Source organism: Neolamprologus multifasciatus, chromosome 17 (assembly GCF_963576455.1).
Source record: "Neolamprologus multifasciatus chromosome 17, fNeoMul1.2, whole genome shotgun sequence".
Lineage (NCBI taxonomy): Eukaryota > Metazoa > Chordata > Actinopteri > Cichliformes > Cichlidae > Neolamprologus > Neolamprologus multifasciatus.
The window spans coordinates 10,383,448-10,402,706 of NC_140455.1; the positions used below are offsets into that span (position 1 = coordinate 10,383,448).

General features: G+C 38.3%; 1 protein-coding gene across 2 annotated transcripts; it reads right to left on the reverse strand.

Moving 5' to 3' along the window:
* Positions 1-737: 737 nt before the first annotated feature.
* On the reverse strand, positions 738-13,646 carry LOC146498968 (regulator of G-protein signaling 21). 2 transcript variants are annotated; one of them, XM_085137856.1, is made up of 6 exons: positions 13,420-13,646; positions 4,130-4,183; positions 3,950-4,045; positions 3,813-3,862; positions 3,546-3,712; positions 738-1,771 (listed from the first exon to the last, which is right to left on the reverse strand). In XM_085137856.1, exons 2-6 carry the CDS (start codon positions 4,153-4,155, stop codon positions 1,586-1,588), a joined length of 525 nt encoding a protein of 174 aa, XP_084993982.1. In that variant the 5' UTR covers positions 4,156-4,183; positions 13,420-13,646; the 3' UTR covers positions 738-1,585. The 2 variants fall into 2 exon arrangements, with proteins under 2 accessions (XP_084993982.1, XP_084993981.1); XM_085137855.1 differs by lacking the exon at positions 13,420-13,646 and having other exon boundaries at positions 4,130-4,771.
* Between the last annotated feature and the right edge of the window lie 5,613 nt (positions 13,647-19,259).

Sequence of the window (19,259 nt, forward strand, 5' to 3'; positions counted from 1 at the left end):
TAAAATCCATATGCATTTCTATCTAATGACTAGTAACTATAACAGGCAAACTCAAACAGAATATACACCTAAAGGCCCAATCTTTCGTCCCTATAATGGCAGCTGACTAACAGACTGGGATGTGTTTAGACTCAACTGCCATGACACAAATATTTGTGTCATGTTGAAGTGGATGTTGATTGTAAACTAGCTAACACAGGGAAACAATATAGCAACATAGTTTCACAGCCTTCTTCACTTGTGTTGGAACTACAAAAATTGAGCTTCATAGTTTGTTTTCATACCTTTCATTGGTGTTCTCTTTCATATGGTAGTACATGAACTCTGGGCTTTCACCTTTATATTAAAAACAGAGCAAATGCCTCAATATAGTATTTTAAAAATAGGATTTCCAGTCATAAAGCTATTAGTCTTTGACCAGATAGCGTTCAAATATCCTTTTGAGTAATGGTATGAGGCGCTTACTGTTGCAAAAAATATAAGCTACTGTCCTTTTATTATCAAATCTGATAAGTGATGAAGCAGATTCTCTATGACCACGTCCACTTTCTTTGCCCCACAGTACTCATCATGGTTGGAAAAACTGCTTAAATTTGTTAACAACATCAGGCCATGAGTACAAACCGATGTGACAAAAACCTTTATTAACGTGGAACTGTTAGACATACACAGTCTCTCTATTTTCATCTGAACAAACCTTTCCCAGACTACTCTTTCTGGCTTTTTTTAAAAAAAAATTTCACAAGTATTTTCCCCAGTCATTGTCTGTGGGTGATGAGATTATTCCCCTAACAAGGCAGCACATTGAGGGCTGATCTGTTACGCATCAGGTTGTCTGATGACTCCTGTGTTGTCATTTAAGCCCTTGAGTTATTATTAGCTGCCTCAGTACTCCTTTTTAAGGCACAATCTTTAGGAATAAGGCCGTTTACAGAACAGAGTGGGATCGAGGGTTAGAGTGGGGGGTTACTTTTTTCCAGTTTAGTAAACCCTGATGTTGGTGTACAGAGTCAGGCCCACACCTAATTAAAGGATATAGCAGACATGTGACTGAAAACAAAATCCCTTTGCTGGGTAAGCTGTGGAAACTGTTATCCTTTATTTTGACTCATGCCCTTCCTCATGTCTCAGTTAGTCAGTCAGATAAATATAATTCTGACTATATTGGAATAAAAAGAATACTTATAGATGAATGACTACAGTTACTGACTGAATCAGCCAAATTTGGGCAAGAAGTCCTAACATTTCACATCAGAAACAAGCTTAACTTACCTAGACTTTCAGTTAACACATACAGTATTTCAAAGAACCTTGAACTCTGCAAAGTCCTCTAAAGTACTAACACATACCAACATTCTTTATACGTACATATCTCCACACTCACATTACTTTTCTGTCATTGTGTTTGCCTTGCTGTACTATAGTCCACGGCATTTTATCAGTACAAAAAGAAAAAATGATATTGCACACTGTTAAAAAAAATTTTTTTTTCTGTTTGGGTTTAGAGTGAAACAGTAAATTAGTTGATCCAGTGTGAAATAAAGTTTTGGAGCAGCTGAATAGAAAACAGGGATGGTAGCTCTCTTTAAAGGTACCACAGAGTCCTGGATTTGCGCTTTAGACTCAGGTAGGCATCTGAGTGCAGGAATCTGGGGCAAGAGTCTCTTTCCATCAGCAGGTAAACATGTTTCTGGGCCTCGTCAAAGCAGGAAAGGCTCGCTTTCTCAAGTGCCTGCTTGATCTTCTCTCTAACATGCTGGTCTACATTGATCTGAGAAGGAAACAAATGTGACAAGTCAACATATCATCATGTAATGTGTTCCCAAATTATCTGTGTTTGTTTTCAATTTGTAAAATGGTGCCTGAAAAACGTTAAATCCAAAATAATTAAAATGCCACCACCAAGATGTACAAAATACACCCCTGGAAGGAGGTAAGAAAATACCTCTTAATCCTAGGGTTACATTTTTAAGAAAAAAAAAGTCTATTTTGTGGTCAATTTTATTACTGGTACAATAAACAAAACATTAAAGCAAACATTAACTTGCTAGCTCTCTTATATGTTTTTCAACTCAGATGAAACTCCATGAAATTCAGAATTCTAGCTACTGAGACAGATCACACATACACACTACTTGTCCCTGAAGAGTTTCCTGTCCTGTTTTGTTTTTTTAAACTATGTTATTTCTTGCTCCATTTGTATTTGGATTCTGCTTTTTCTTTGTAATTGAAATACTTCATTCTTTCAAAGAAACATTGAAGAATATTTAAAACATTTAGCTTGCCATTTAGCTGAATGATTACTATTGTATTGGTCTCGCTTCACTTCAAGTTGCAACTAACTAAATAAGAAACCATTGTGGTAGTTCCTTGAATGGCTACATAAGTCAGTCCCCCATAGACTTATATATTATATTTCCAAGAAATACAGCATTAAAAAATTTTTAACAGCCTGCTTAAAAAAAAAAACAAAACCTAACTTTATTCTCTGTGGGTAAAATCCCTCTTTAAGACAATGTTTTTTAAAAAATACCTTATTCATGTGGATGTTAGAGGTAGGAGTGTGACTGCTTATCCTGTCACAGGCAGCTGGTGGCCTTAGTTCTCTAACTCCAGTTATTAAAATGGACTTCTTCCTCTTCCCTTTGTCTATTGTGTTATTGCCTTTTAGAGGACTTTAATTAAATTACCTAACAAATAATATAGCATGCTGTGAGGTACATCCTGTATTAGAAGTTTGTGTTTCAATTTACGATTGCAGGTTGCTAACCTAGCACGCTAGCTATAGCTCATAACTTAAGACTCCAAACTCCAAATATGGCCACATCCGACTCCAAAAAACTAACATAAATATCTAATCCTATAATAATGTGTAGTAGAATTAGTATCCAAGTGTATGTTGCTTGACAACCCCACATGATACATGTGCTGCTTACTTGCCACCACTAAGTGATTTCTTACTAGGAATGTATATATTGTGTGTCCAGTCTGTGGTTCACAATGGGAAAATTCTGTGCCATGAAATGAAATGAATAACACACTACATAACCTCCCTCCATACTCTTCTACTTTGGTACTTTAACTTGTTTGTTGGTATTTTTATGTGTTCGGTATTGTTCTTACTGTCTTGTACAGAAGAGGATTAGGGCCACTGAAAAAAAAAAAAAAAAAAGGGGGCACGTCTTTTTTTTCCTTCTTTTCCTGAATTCTGAGAAAAAAGTCAGAATTCTGACTTTTTTCTGTCAGAATATGTAAATTCTGACAGAAATATGACACAGCAAATACTGTACTAAAAGCACCAGAAGCACTGGAAGTTATGAAATTTGGTAATCATCTGCGTTGCTTCACTGAATTTGTAAAAGTTTTGTACAGTTTTTTCTATGATGCAATCATACTTTCCTCTTTTCTGTAATGCCAGTTTGATAAAATGCAGTTTATATTTGGGCTTACTTTTAGTTTACAAAGTTACTCAGAAAGTCCAAGAAAGTAATTTCTTCTTTTAAGCATGAAATATTATTCAGCTCTGGTATAACGGACAAACTGACCTCTCTGCAGGCTGTAGGCTGGATGAACTCCCGGTAGATCTCCTCTGCTCTCCATTGAAGGTCTTCGGGTGAGGTAGTCAACCTGAACTCTTCACATGCGAGCCAGAACTCAATGTTTTCCTCACTGAACTCAGACTGCAGAAAAGAGTGGAATGCTGCTAAATACTCTGCAAAGAGGGAAAGGGTTAAACATACAGAATTATTCATTACGTGAAATTCATTTGTAGAATCACATGGCTCAGTTTCGTGAAGAGTAACACTTCTTACTTTTGTCCTTTAGCAGTTTTTCCAGGTGAAGTTTATGGTCAGTCTGACAACTATAAGGAAATGATATATGGCTATTATTTTCTTTCTAATATACACCATGGAGATGAAAATAACTAACAGTTCCAATCATATGATACCTCAGCTTTGAAGAGTACATCTCATCATTACATTTCTGTACACTGACACACTGGATATCCTTCTTACGCCTCCTGCAGTTCAGTACAATGTCAATCCTTAAAAACAAAATCAAGTCGAATATGTTTGTTAATGTAAAGTTTATAAATGTAAACTTAGTATCATTAGTGTGCTTGGCTTACCTTCGTGGCCGCTTCATGTTGGGCATTAAATCCTTAAATTCGTAAAGTCGAATCCTTGAAAATAAGAGTTTGGGCATTTTAATATCCCTGTAATTCCCTGTAGGGAGATACAATAGCCTGCTGTGATATGTGTAAAAGCACTGTTCCATCCTGGGCTTGTCCTTAAACTGCCAGGAAAGGTATACTTATGACGCTGTGGGCCTGCTGGTACCTGTATCTAAACGGCAATTGGATACGAATTCAAATGTCTGTTGTTAGACTCATCTACCCTTGTTACTGACTCACAGCTGTAAAATTCCTATGGGAGAAATGTTTTTTCTGTTACTCAGATTTCTGGAAAAAGGTATTTAAGTGACTGGTTGACTACTTGATGTGTGTGTAGTCCATATAGGGCGATATGAGCGCTTGCCTTTTTGTCTTTTGCTTGTCTGTATGGAGATTCTAGATGCACTACCTATGCCATATTTTAAATCAGTACTTCACAAATGGTATACCGAGACATGGGTGTGCCGTAAGGGAAGTCCAGGTGTGCTGTGGGATCTTGTGAGAATCATAATTCATTGTTACAATGAATGGCTGGACAAAAGTCACGAATTAGCAGTTAATTTACTGATCAGTTGTTTACATGCATTCATGCCCCTGGGAAAAAAAGGCATAACTTTTGTTAAAGGCAACCGACTGACTGTGATTGACAAGATTTTCTTGTGTGAAAGAGGCTATGATTAATTAACCACCAGCAGAGATGACCCACAATCTTAAAAACCCAGAAAAAACAGCTGTATTGGGATGTAAACATGCAGTAAAACAGGGATTGGATATTGTATATATGTCCATTTTTTGTTGCTATGTGATGACATGAAGAGAAAAATTATGGGAATTCAACCAACTGGTGAAGATGTGATAACACATACAGTGAGCCCAGAGGTATTGGTACAACAGGTCAAATAATCTTGAAAAGGAAGGGCGCCAAGGAGATGATGCCATCAGATGAAAACATAGCTGACAATGGCTGCAGTGAACAATGTCAATTGTTTTTAACACTGTTTCACTCAAACATTTTTGACACTGTTGTAGCAGTGATATAGTATAGAGCTGTTATATGTCTACAAAGCATCTACGGATTACCAAGACAATCCCATGCATCCACATATTTTTTTTCCCCATCAAAAATACCTATGACCTCATCTTCTGATGCTTCTTGCACACACTTGTTGCCAGGTTACAAATTTTCCTTCCTAGTTCAATCCCCACTTTATTTTGATTAGTTGGCGAGAGACATTAAACATGGATGAGCGCAGAGAAGATTCAAAAGTTGAATCGTTTTGAGCCGAGTGCAGAAGCAAAAATGAACTTGGGGTTTTTCTTGTTGCCGAGGACTCTGTGAACACGGAATTTCATTTGTCTAGAACATTAGGCACTACAGGTCAGTTTGTATTTGTAGGCACAGGCCCTAAGCCACCCATTGGCAAACATTAGCTAATGCTATCACTGTGCACAGAAAATAAAGAGGAACCAACCATCCCTTCAGAGACAAACCTCACCTATTTCTGAATCAGAGTGCTGGATCTGAATCAGAGGGAGCAAAACTGTGAAACTGTCTACATGACAGTCTTGATTTTCAAAATATTAAAGGTATTTGATGAATTGGACAAACAGACTTGTACATTTACTTGTGTAAAACAATAAAAGTAGAAACAAAGACAAGGCATAAAAAGACTAGCAGTTTTCAAGCACATTCCAAAGTACCACACCCTTGAATCACTCTTTTTGCTAATTTGATTAAATGATAAGTTATATATATTCTGCATACCAACAATAAATTGAACGTCATGGTAACAAGTGGCTTTCAAGTGAGAGCGGCATAACTCTAACACCCTAAATATTGGGTTGCAAGGCAATACATTGTAGAGCTAATGGCCTCTGATTTTAAGCAGGCTCCAGGACAATTGACCACCAAGTTGGGCCTTTGAAGGTACTGTTGAGGAATAGGGCCCAATAAGTCATTTGCAGGAAGCTCTTTAGATCAAAGACAGCATGGCTATAAGAAGGACAACCAAAAAACGAAAAAGAATAACTCAAAAGAAGCTGTTTTGAAAACTGAAGGTCCGAAAAACATGCGCACAGAAACCGAAACATGCACTGAGTCATACAAGGACAGAGTAGCAGCATTTTAAGGCACAGGAAATTAGTAGGGAAGTTTCTATAAGTACTGAAACTCCTGAAGCGAGTGACCCAGACAGTTCTGAGAACAACTCCTAAAATGCAAATGTCCCCTCTTTACTGTCCCCATCAGCCTTAACATGCAAGCCTTAAACTATATGTGTAAACCGGCAAGACAAAATTCCTCTTCTCTGATGACCCATATTGATATACTAATGGAAATTTTACAACACACAAAGTCGGTGCTTGTGTGCATTTTTGGGTGGGTGTGTTAAATCAGGTGTATCCATTTGGTGCTTTTCAAGATTCCCTCAGGGGTCTCGTCGTTGGGTATACTGCTGTGTTTGTGGTTAGGAGAATGTTGAAGTGGGTTTATTTCAAACTTTCCCCTCTAACACTACAAGAGCTGTAGCAGATGCACGTGTGAAGCTGGAGATTTAAATTTTCAGTAGCCAACACCCTTAATATTGCATGCTTGATTGAACTGCACTTTCACACCAGGGCATGAGAAAATCCACAGAATACAGAACAGCTCTTTGTTAATCAATGTCTTCATCATGGGTCCATTGAGTTTGTGAAATTGCAACGTTGTGTCACAAGTTCATTAAGTTGTAACAAATGGAAATGGCATTTTAATAGTCTATATAAAGTATAAGCATTATACAATACTGTACAATCTGGATTATCATTGTTACATTTATTAGCTTTGATATATTGCCCACTTCCAGGTTAATGTCTCTTGTACACCCAAATAGGTTGTTAATCTGCTACCTGTGCACAAGCTATAGATAATAGCATGGCTAGCTAACTAGATTCAACAATAATCTTGTAACATTCAAAAGAAATAAGAGCTTTTGATAATGTAGAGAAACATTCAGTGAGGCTATCAATCGCATTTTAAAAAATCTATATCAAAATTGTAAGCCAACGATTATTAGATTTTTTTTCTATTGCTGTCCTAACTCCAGAAGCAGTGTATATTACCATGCCTAGCTACCTACTAGCTTCTGCAGTGACAAAAGGACAAGATTTACATATAGTTATTTTGTGAGTCAATAAATTGAATATGTATGTAGAGATAATAGTTAAATAATGAACCAAGATGAAAATATACAGTTATCTAGAAAGAAAATATTATAGGGTCATTTAGACTAAATGCAATGGCATTTACTGAACAACTGGTTACAAAGTTTTTTTTTATCTGCATTCTATTGACAATAATTTAAATCAAACTTCATATTTTTTTCTATGTTAAAGTGTAGCTTTTGCCAGAAACAGGATGTGTTTCAGGTGTGATACACGTAAAAGTTCTGTATTTGCAGCTGTTCAACATAAGTAGCAAACATGACTTTTAAAGTTTCTTTTAAGTTTAAAGTTCCTTTTAAAGTAAGTTTAAAGTGGAAGTATTATGTAGGCCTGTACATTTATATATGATAGAGGATACTACAGCATCTGCTGTGTTACAGGAGAATTATAGACTAAATGAAATACACTAAACAAGGGAAAGCCTCATGCTCATATGCTGAAATCATTTCTTTAGTCAAATGAATGTAAATAATATGACCCGAATACAGGCTAAAATAAATTATGATAAGTCCATACAATTCAATTTCTAAACTGGAACTCTTTGGACCGTGGATAGAATTAGAAAGGTAAGGGTTGTATGACTATCCCAAGGATCAAACATACAGAAAGGACCAACACATTGTAGAAATGGTTCATTTTACTATAGGACTTGTATTCAGCATTCTTTTAACAATAGACATTGAAACGTGATTTTAAAGCAGCATTTAAGCTTCCCAGTGCATGAATTGACCTCAGCAGTTAAGGTAATTTCTAATAAAATAGTAATCCCAAGCATGCCTTTATCAAGTATGTGAAATATCTGAATTTGAATCCCACTGAAAGTCTCTGTGGGATCTATAGAAAAAAGCAGTTTAGGCATAGAAAATTAGTAAGCTGCAGCTTTACCTTAAGGAATAAGCTAAAACTGGAAGTTTAAATGTGTTTGAGGATTGAATCATTTTCCATTTTTTTAAACATCATGTCTCAAAATATATCTTAAAAATGCTTTTTTTTAGTTATCTTTTTTATGTTTATCATGACTGGCTGATATTTTCTCACTGAATTAAATTTGCATTAATATCTTGGTTAATTTATTTATCTCACCCTGCTTTGTTTTTATAGCCTTTAAAGTAAATGTTCATGTGTGCCTGGGCCGGCTTGAGATTTTGCAAATGGGCAACAACCTGCTACACGAATTATTTCCTGTTAGTATTTTTTATACTTGATGCTGTTTCTAAATGAAAATGAAAGGCAAATGATAAGAGACCACAAAGAAGAGCAACAGCTAGCCAGCTTATCTCAGCGATCCTGACACAGATTGTATTCCTTATAAGGTAAACTACACGGGATCCATTCAGTGGCCCAGGTGTCATTCACGAGCCATTACAACAAAACCACTGATTGGAGTCATAAAATATTCCAGAGATTACATTTTTTTCATGCAATTTACAAAAAAAGTGGAAAAAACTGCTCTGTGCTAATTAGCTTGTAATGAGTGACGCTAGTAATGAGACGTGTTCAAGTTAACAAAACAGGTTTCAGTTGTGCCGTTTTTGTTCTCAAATTGTTTTCAATTTAAATATATAAAGTAATACAATTTTAATAGACTAAAATCTCAATTGTTTGTATATAGATGGTGAAAAATTTGAACACTGGAGCTTACTCGGTCAAGAGGTGGGTTATCAATGAGACTCAACCTTTTGATTACAACACATTAAAAAAAATGCAGGGCAGGGCACTTCCAGTGCTGCGGCTGCCTGTGACACTTGCAAAACATTGTGGCTCTACAGCCTTGTCTTCTTCAGTCTAAAACATCAGCTAGACTGACTGACAGTTTAATTAAAAACAAATGGAAACACACAGTGGGTTGATTTCCTCTTGTGTTGCACGGTCGTACAACAGAGCAACCGAACAACGTGCCTTTTTGCCGCAGTAACTTTATTGTAGTTTTGCATCACAGGGCACTCGGGTGATTTTGCCTACACCGTACATGAGTTTCACTCAGATTTTGTGGTAGTTAAAATTATTCCACATGCGTTTAAACTTCATTTACAAATGATCTAGAAATATGTGAAAATGCTTATTTTACTCAATTAATTATACCATCTTTAGTGACTCATTTTTCTATTTTCTACTTTACTTACTGTGTCTGTTAACGTCATTCTAACATTATATCTTTGCTATTTTCCTGGTCAAGTGCAGTCCTTAGAAAATCAAGTAATGTTATCTGTAACAGACTGTTCTGAGGTGACAGCACAGAAGCACAAAACTACGTGTCATTTTTACGCTAACGAATTGAGTCAAATATTCTGCTGACACATAGCAGTATACAAACAACAAACACAGGCATCTGACTGAACAGAAAGCATGGTCGTGAACATTCTTTTCATATTTAGCCATTCAGAGGAGCTATTTTTGGACTACTAATATCTCTGTAGATCTTGTTGAACCTGACACATACTTTCCATCAAATCAAGTTCATTCCCACCTGCGTGCAAAAGAACATACAAAAAAAAAAAGCTTTATGCATCAATCCGGTTTACCTCATTTTTAGGGTTTCTCAGTTTAAATTTGTATTCTCCCATTAAATATCTAATGGTCTTACTGTTATAACTTATTAAACTACATAATGGCTACTGTTAATGCAGTAGCAGTGGTTCTGCAGCTTTGGAAGTTAAGGAGAAACAAAAGTTTTTAACAAGGTTTTAAATACCTAATGTAGATAGAGACAGTGCTAGCTAGTTGCTGTTTACCAGGAGCACTGTTTTTACTCTTGTTCTGATTTAACCACTTATTTGCATTTTAAACACCGTGGTTCTTCTTTTCTTTGTGTCGTATGTTTTTTCCCAAGTATGTTTACTGCATTAGAATTTCCCCAGATTTTCAATAATGTCCTTCTTTCTTAGTCTGCTGTATAAAACTACCTTTCAGAAGTGCGGTTGTGACATTAGCATTACATAATAATGGAAAATCATGAAGCATTTCAACATATCAGGCCTGACTGACTGACAGGAAGTGGACTTGGTGAGACAATAACTCTAGCAGCTGTAATAATGTGGTGAAAAAAAAAAAAAAAAAAAAAAAAAAAAAGGACACTAGAGACCATAAAAGGTTCTGTCACTTTCACTTAACTTTGTAGGAACAGCTTACAGTAATTACGTTTAATTAATTTATTACTAGGTAAAAAAACAAAACCAAAACAAAACGTCAGCATGTTTTCATTCTACGCAGATGACAGAGAGGTATTTAAGATTTTGCTGTGAGTACTGGGAACGCTGTTGTTACTCTTACACGGAATTCAAACAGCTCTTTGTTCTTCTTCTGTGAAAGTGTAGAAATCCAACTCTATTTTGTCATAGATGCTTTCAGGTCATTACAGCTACCAGCGCTAACCCTACTCTGAGCCCAACCCTATGTTTTAGAGAAACACATTAATGTCAGATTGATTATTTTCCTTGTTCCCTTGTTACAAAAACATATGAAAAAAAAATCTTTTGATTGCCTACGATGATGGTGTTACGGTTGGGGACTTCACCACAAGGGATCTCAGAGGGTTTAGTGATACCCCTCACCACTGGAATCCTCTGAGTTATCAGTAACCCCTACCTCTAACCTCTAACCGAGCCTAAGCAATCAGAAATTGTAGTTTGGATATTGAATCAGGGATGGGGTTAATTCTCACCATCACCCAGTCACTTAAACCCTTCTCTGACCCTAAGCTTATGCTATCAAATTATGTATTTTTTTCTTTAAATTATCTCAGCCATCTTGGAAAAAAGACATTTCTGTAAATATACAGAAAGGCACTTTTTGCTTGCTTCCAGACCACAGGGGTAGTTTTCAGGGCTAGATTTGGGGCTGACATAAGCCTTACAGTGATAAGAAGAAGAATAGCATTGATGTTGCCCACACATCTGAACATATCCTCTGCTTGCCCTGTGGGGAATAACAGCTTTTAATTAGATTTTATCTCATCAATCGCAGGCAAGTTAAAATTGGCACCAAGCTTTGTTTGCACGCATGACTCAGGCGGCTCAAGAAAAGACCCTTTACTATTTGAGTCATCATACGACACAATCGTATCAACCCGAGGAGCTAGAAGAGAGAGAAAAAAAAGCCCTATCTTTGTTTTTGGAAATGATTTCTGCCAACCACATAAATGATGGCAAACAAAAACAACTGTGGTCACTGTGACATGCCGTCCCACTGAGCCTCAGGGTCGCTCGTAAAAGTGCCGCATCGGGAGTCGGAAGAGACGCACAGAGCTGATCCTCCGTGCTGTCTGGAATGAGCTTTTCCATCATGTTGGACATGGTCATGTCTATATGAGGTACAAGTGTGAATGAATAACCAGCTCGCGAGAGGAAGTGAGGAATTCTAGTACTCTTTTCTACAATAAGGCTCTGTGTTTCAAATTTAAGAAGCCCAGAAAGGGATTTTATGGGAGTCTCTTTTATCGAGTAAACAAAAAAATGTTTTGTGATATAATTTTTTGTTGGGGGGGCTTCACACAGAGACATGACTCACAGTTGATAGGAAGCGCCTATGTAGGTTTTGTTTCTTGTGAAAGAGAGGTGTGATGAGGAGCCGGTCAGGTTTCATTTTCAACATCGTTACAGTTCGAGAAAGCTGTATGCAGCGTGATGTTAGCAGCGCACATTGCATTCAGCATGATCATATTCCTACTTTTCCACCCATGATTAAAGATCAGCTACTGAGCTCTAAAGCTTTCCTTTTAACCCAAGTCTAAATATGTAAACAATTATATTTAATATGTATATTAAATATAATAGACAATATCACAAATTGCATGCTGAGTCTGCAAAGACCTTCACTCATAGTCCTGCTACATTTAAAATCATGTCTCTTGGTGTGCTGACCTTCAACTTGGTCACATTGAAAACCACCTCTGTCTCAGCAGCCTGACACTGTGAGGAATCGGTGTCGCAAGTGTTTCACCAGAACACTGTGTGGAAGTGAAACGGCTTTCTATAGCTGATGGACACGAGGCTGTTTTGGAGGGAAGTCAGACTGTCATTTTCTTATCATGTCATCTACATTCCCCAGACTTGAGCCTGTGCCGCAAGTGTCACTCTTTGTGTCAGCATGAATTTTTACCACATGACACTTTCCTGTTTTTAGAGCATAGCTAATGATGAAATCTCTCAAAAGTCTTGTGAACATACACAACCTGGTGCTCATTCGACTCCTACAGTGTTGTAAACACAAAAGTTGCTCATTCTTTGTATGTAAAGTTTGACCTAAGGTTAGAGTTAGGGTTGATGACAACTTATTCTCGGTTTATGGTGCAGTGGTTGTGTTCCTACAGGTAATGGAACCATTTGCACTCAAAAACCCCTATAGCATGTAGTAATTTGACTATGTGTAGATCGAATAATGATTGGTTGAAAAGTGGGCTGGAACAGGGAAGGGAATGCCACTAAAAGTCACCAAGAGTGGAAGAAGTGCAAAAAAAAGTTATCAAATACCAAAAAAGAGAGCAGGGAAAGAACAGATTGGCTGCAGTGGAGACTTTTCATTGTTTTTAAACACTCGGCCTCAGTTTGGCCCTTTTCTGTGGCTGCTTGAAGGACCAACAACGGCACAAACAAGAGTGGCCCACACACTGGTTGTGCCTACTCTTGGAGCACCCAGCAACCAAAGCTCCACAGCCAACAGAACCATTTTCCAGGATAGAAGCACCTCAGAGGGTTAAAAAGCTTGCTGCCTTTCCTCAAAATAAGATTTGGGGGGGGAGGGGAACCCAGAAAGCCTCCAGATATCATTACACAACATGCTAATCATAACATGTGGTCTCAAAGGTACCAAAGATGCAAATGAAATAAAAAAAAATAAAAAAGTTAAAAATGTGCAGTATAGTTTACTCTGCCTGATCCATGTCATACCCGTCTCATATGAGGCTGAAATGATAAGAGCTGGCATTTGTCTCCATCTAGTGGTTGGGTGTGAATACTAATCTAAAAGAATATGCAGAGTGAGGCAAGATTTAATTACCCAAACAGTTGATACAAAAAAAGGAAACTACCCTCAGGCACAAACAGTACCTGGTCAGAGGGCCCGGTGGCACCAGTGTCCGGGAGCCTCGCCTCTGTCAGTGCGCCCCAGGGTGGCTGTGGCTACAATGTAGCTTGCCATCACCAGTGTGTGAATGTGTGTGTGAGTGGGTGGATGACTGGATGTGTAAAGCGCTTTGGGGTCCTTAGGGACTAGTAAAGCGCTATACAAATACGGGCCATTTACCATTTACCATCTAGAGGCCACCTGTAGGTACTACTTTGTTTTCATTTGATTGGTTCTTAATCACAATACTCATAAAATGCTGGAAAAGATTATTTTTTTCCAAAATGATGCACTGTGTTGCCAAAAGTACTCACTCACCCATCCAAACCATTGAATTCAGGTGTTCCAATCACTTCCATGGCCACAGGTCTATAAATCTAAGCTCTCGGGAACTGACATCACAGAGGGGGAGGGGGGGGGGTGAGTGGATGCTGAGGCACAGCACATTGTAAACACAAACACAAGACCAGGGGTGTCCAACTCCAGGCCTCAAGGGACAGTGTCCTGCAGGTTTTAGTTGTGTCTTTAAATCAACACAGCTGATATAAATGGCTAAATTACCTCAACGTGTCTTGAACACACCTGATTCAAAGTAATCATTTGATTCAGGTGTGTTGACCCTTCAGGCCGAGAGTTGGACACCCCTGCACTAGACACTCGTTCCAGTTTTGCACCAATTTTAACCCCTGACTATGGCACACGGTTTTGTCCCTTTCATCTTTTTTACGAGACATCCCCTGGTGATTAAGACAGAAATACGATTGCCTTTCAGTTATGGAAGGCATGCAGTGACGTGTTTGTCTGACTGCACTGTGCCAGAGTTTGGTGGAGTAGGGATTATGGTGTGGGCTATATGTGAACAGTTTAGGGATGGTCCCTTACTGTTCCAACATGACTGCACACCAATGCACAAAGCAAGATCCATAAAGACGTGGATGAGTGTGCAAGCTAGCCAAGTTCTTCCAAAACACAGTCAGAGAGAGTCCTAACCTCAACCCTTTGGATGAATTGGAACAGGGACTGTGAGCCAGGCCTTCTGGTCCAACATCAGTGTCTGACCTCATGGTCAAAAGAATGGTCAAAAATTTCCATAAGCACTCATAAACCTTGTGGAAAGCCTAAGGGTGGGCCGACATCCTATTAAACCCTATGGATTAAGACCAGGATGTCAGTCGAGTTCATATGTGTGTGAAGTGCGTGAATATTTTGGCAGCGTAGTGTGCCTTAGTGTATCACTGAGGTTGAATGGACGTCTTGAGAGTACTTCCTTCCTCATGAAGCCTATAGCTATTATTAAATCCTTCCTCTTTCCTTCTCTCGCACATTGTGTTCCCTCTTTGCACCCTATTACCACTGACACCTGATAAACCAAAAAACAAACAAACAACAACAGCGATAACTGTGTCAAATATTCTCTGTGAATGATACAGCGTGGTTTTCCCCACTTTGTTTTTTTCCCCCACATTAACACACCTGTCGGCACACTAGCTGGGAGAAAGCTACACGGGAAAAGTTGTCACATCCTTAGATTACAAGCTAGCGTAAAAATAAAAGCACTCTTTCATCACTTGCCCCATATCTCTAAAGCTTCTGTGCTAAAGCGCTGAAGGTCTGCCACAGGAGAAGTTAATTTGTGGGAGTGTGTGTTGAGACTGTGTAAAGTTGGGGGAGAAGGAACAGTTTGTGGGAGTCAGCAGAGACTCGGTTGCCTTATCTCCCACCCACTGCGAACTCTGCCACTCGTGCCCCTCCGAGTCCCAAATTCCCGGGGCATTATCTCTGCCTCGGCTGCTCACATTACATCGACCTGCTGGGCCTTCTCTTCCCCTGAGCCCTCCTTCTTTAACACGACCCCCATCTTTTTTCCTACCCTTCTTTTGCCCTGCCATGCTTCTCTTCTCAATCACTTCCTGCTTCCTCTGCCTTCCTGGATCCCACTGCTCTTTTCAATTTTCTCCAGTGTTTGTGCTTTCACTTATTTCTTTCTCTATACCCTTCCTCCTCTCCTTACTGCCTTTCCTAATTCACCCCCACCCACCCCCCCATTTCATTGTAAACTCACCACAAATCCTTCTTTTTGTCATTACTTGTCTCCCCATCTTCCACTCTCCTCCCTATTCCTAATCCTTCTCTGCTTTCCTTTTTTTCCTTTTTCTAAATTACAGATTCTCTTTTCTTTTTGTCTCCTTCTCCTCCTACATTTTGACCTTCGCTGTCAAGCCCCTTTTCTCCCATCCCACCCTATCCTATCTTATCCCGTCCTATCCTGTCTCTCCTGAGTATTAAGTCCATGCTGAGTTCCACTAGCGCCAGAAATACAATCAGATAATGGCAGACCAATCAGACAGGCAGAAGCTAGCTCCCTGCAGGATTGCTTGCACAGAGCGACTACATTCTGCAGATGCCGTGTGTGAGGTCCACAAAAGGTTTCCATGCATGGCTCATTCAGGAAACATAACATAAGGTCAGAAAATATATGTCACAATCTCTTGTTTATATCATGCTGTCCTCATTTTGATACATCTTTGTTTCTTTTACTATAAATGACGGTAGTTGGGAATTAGATGCTAATTTCCGTCATGAGAAATGTGTGTTGTTACATTTTACTTTACACTTTTCTTGTCTTTTTTTGTTGTGCTATGAAAACAGATATTTTGCCTTTCAGGGAAAATAAATGGCACATTTGCATACTTTGCTGTTGTGTGGGATGCTTGTAACCAGTCTTGTAACCACTAAAAGATTAATATCTGTAAGCTCTACTCTGCTGTTAATGTAACACAATATAACAGAAGCCACTAAAAAGCGTATGACTGACTATGCTTAAGAAATACAGATGTCCACAGAGAGTCGGTACATTTGGAAAGATCATCATTTATTAACAAGTTTCATGCTAACTACTGGAGTTGTTAGCAACCCAAGGAGGACCTGTTCTGCTCATTTCCAACTTCATGAAGTTATTCTTGAACTCGTATGCGGTAGCGGAATAGCTTTGCATAATTCACCGTTCAAAGTAGCAGATGCTGGGCCATCTTTGCACTCTGCACCATGACAGTGAATATGCTATACATATTGTTATTGTCTGTGCCATGTTGTTATTGTCACTATTGTCTGTTCTGTTATGAACACTGGGAGCAAAATAATAGCATGTTTCCTTGTATGTGTGCACATACTTGGCCAATAGAGATAATTCTGATTGTCAGTCCACCTTCTGTAGCCAGGTAGCTGGTTTAGCTCCCCTCCCTCAGATCTGGTTTCTTCTTGGAAGCAGCAAATCTGAAAGACTGATCATGGCTGTTTGCCTGAGAGGACTATATTAAGGATATCCATATCTGTCATTTTGACATCTCTTTGGTAGCTGAAGCCTGAGTTTTTGGTTTAGAGGCATTACCTCTACATGCACCGTGCTTAATTTGAGCATTCTTCACTATAACGATATCTGTGCAATATATGTTCCATTGTAAAGGGCTATTTTATTCTATGTGCATGAGGGAACGTGATGGAAAGAATGAAAAATCCTCTCTAACCTTCACTAAGCACCCATTAACTGAACACAGGACACATGTGTGAGGCAAGCAGTCTTCTGAATGCTGGGTCCAATCGTCACTCTTACCTGAACTGAACTGAGAACCTCCTGCATCTTCATCAAAGGGACATGTTCAATCAGCACGGGCTGCAAACTTGAGAAATAAATTCACTTTTTTTTTTTTTTTTTTTTTAGAAAAAGTCACTTCAGCTGGGATTTACTATATACTTAAAAGCAAATGTTTTTAACCCATAACCCCCATCCCCCACAAAAAAATAAATAAATAAAAAATAAACAAGTAAATAATTATTTTAACCAGCATGGTGGTGTCAGCTTACTTCACATATTGAAGTTACAACAGTATGAAGAATGCTTCATTGCTTACATGGATGATGCAGTGGTGCTATGTGTTATGGAGAATTCATGTAAATCACTGATTCCCATTATGTAGACTGTGGCCCTCCGGTGGACCAAACGTATACTGCAAGTGTACAGTGTACAGAGGTATGTACAGTTTTATTGATCTATCTATCAGATAGATAGATAGATAGATACTTCAGTTTCTCTTGTATTTTGATTCAACCGAACATTTAAGGTCAGATGGGCCTCTGTAGGATTTTCTGCTTTTGAAGTGGGGTGCAGCACTTTGACTTTGAGAATGGTTGATGTAAATTCTCAAATCTTATTCAGTGACATTAGCTCCCTATGAAAAAAATCACTATGGAATTAAGTCTTAAATCACTTACAAATAGTGACTCCTTGCTGGAACATGTTACTTTCCATGTTTTTTACACTTGTTGTATAAAATCAGGCCCAGGACTCCTGACGTCCATTGTTGGGTTTGTTGACTTTTCATAGCAGGCTGTGGTGTGCTGATTAGGAGAAGCATTCATATAGCTGAATCAGTAACTTTGGAGAGCACCTCGGTGTATTATTTTCTTTTTTTTCTCTCTTTGAAATGCCTCTTACATTTTCAGTTTCATTCCAAATATTTCCAGAGTAAGCTTTTCATGACACTTCAGCACTTGCAGTTCATCAGCTCTTCATGTATGGTTACAGTATCTCTTCTGCATTCTCAGTGACCGTCCTCCTTTGAGGTTTGATTTTCCATAGAGGAAATCAAACCTCTTGTCAGGCTCTATTTGCACTTCAAAGTACTTGAGGTCATATCCTCAAAATGCTTTAAACCACTTATAAGGTGTCAGAAGACTTTTATATTTTTATAATGAACATCTTGAAAACTGACATTATCTTTAGTTAGCTTGGCTCTTAGATTTAAGCCTCTTTCACAGAGGCTATGGAAGTAACCATTAGTTGATAAAAGTCATGTCACAAATATATGAACTATTTTTTTACACATGTAATGCAGCCCTGAACATTTGTAGTAGTATCACTGTCGTTAGGTCCCTGTTGTCCTTCTTTCACACCTCAGTAGCTACAGTATGGGTTGTACTTTAAACAACACTTTTGAGAAAGTTGTAGAAGATTTTTTTCATCCTCAAAAACACTTTTGCGAGTAATTTATTTTAATTCTTTTTTTTTGCTTGAGAATAAAACAGCAGAGATTCTGTTTCTCTTAAAGTCTGTTTTTCAATGAGACCACACGAGGACCCAATATGTCTTCATACCCAAAGTGGCTCAAACTAGCTGTTATTTACCTTACTTCTGAGGGGTGTACTATCTATGGAGCAAGCTTGACCTAGCCTTCATCAACAAATGTTATCTAGAGATGGTGATTTTAAACTTTATCTGTTAACTTAGGCTGTCTGCGTCAGGCTCGCTGTGACACGTGACATTTAACTCTCTATTTGTGCAAACACGGACCTGATTCAGGCAACTGGAGCAAGTCATTTACAGTTTTAGAGAATATAAGAAAATTATAACAGTCAAGGCAAGAGTGCAAACCTACCATAGACGGTATAAAATGGGTGTGAAACATCAGAGGCCAGAATTAACCTGGAAAAGACGACAGTTGAGCGCCCTAAATTTAGTCGTTTTAGCTGTATTTTCATAAATTTTACAGCCTGTCCTATTGATAAAGAACTCCCCGACAGCCATTCATGATACAGCAAAGCAACAAAGTATACTATATACTATAGAATCTTCTGTTTTTTTACAATGTGTCTACAATAAAATTAATAAATTAATAAAAAAAAATAATAATTGTGTTGTATAATTACAATACAATCATTGCAACAGGCTACCAGAACGTTTCCAGACACTTTTACGCGTGTATTTCCTACAATTTCCTACAAAAAAGGCCAAAGAGTCGTGCTGACTGATTTCTTTCATTTACTGCAG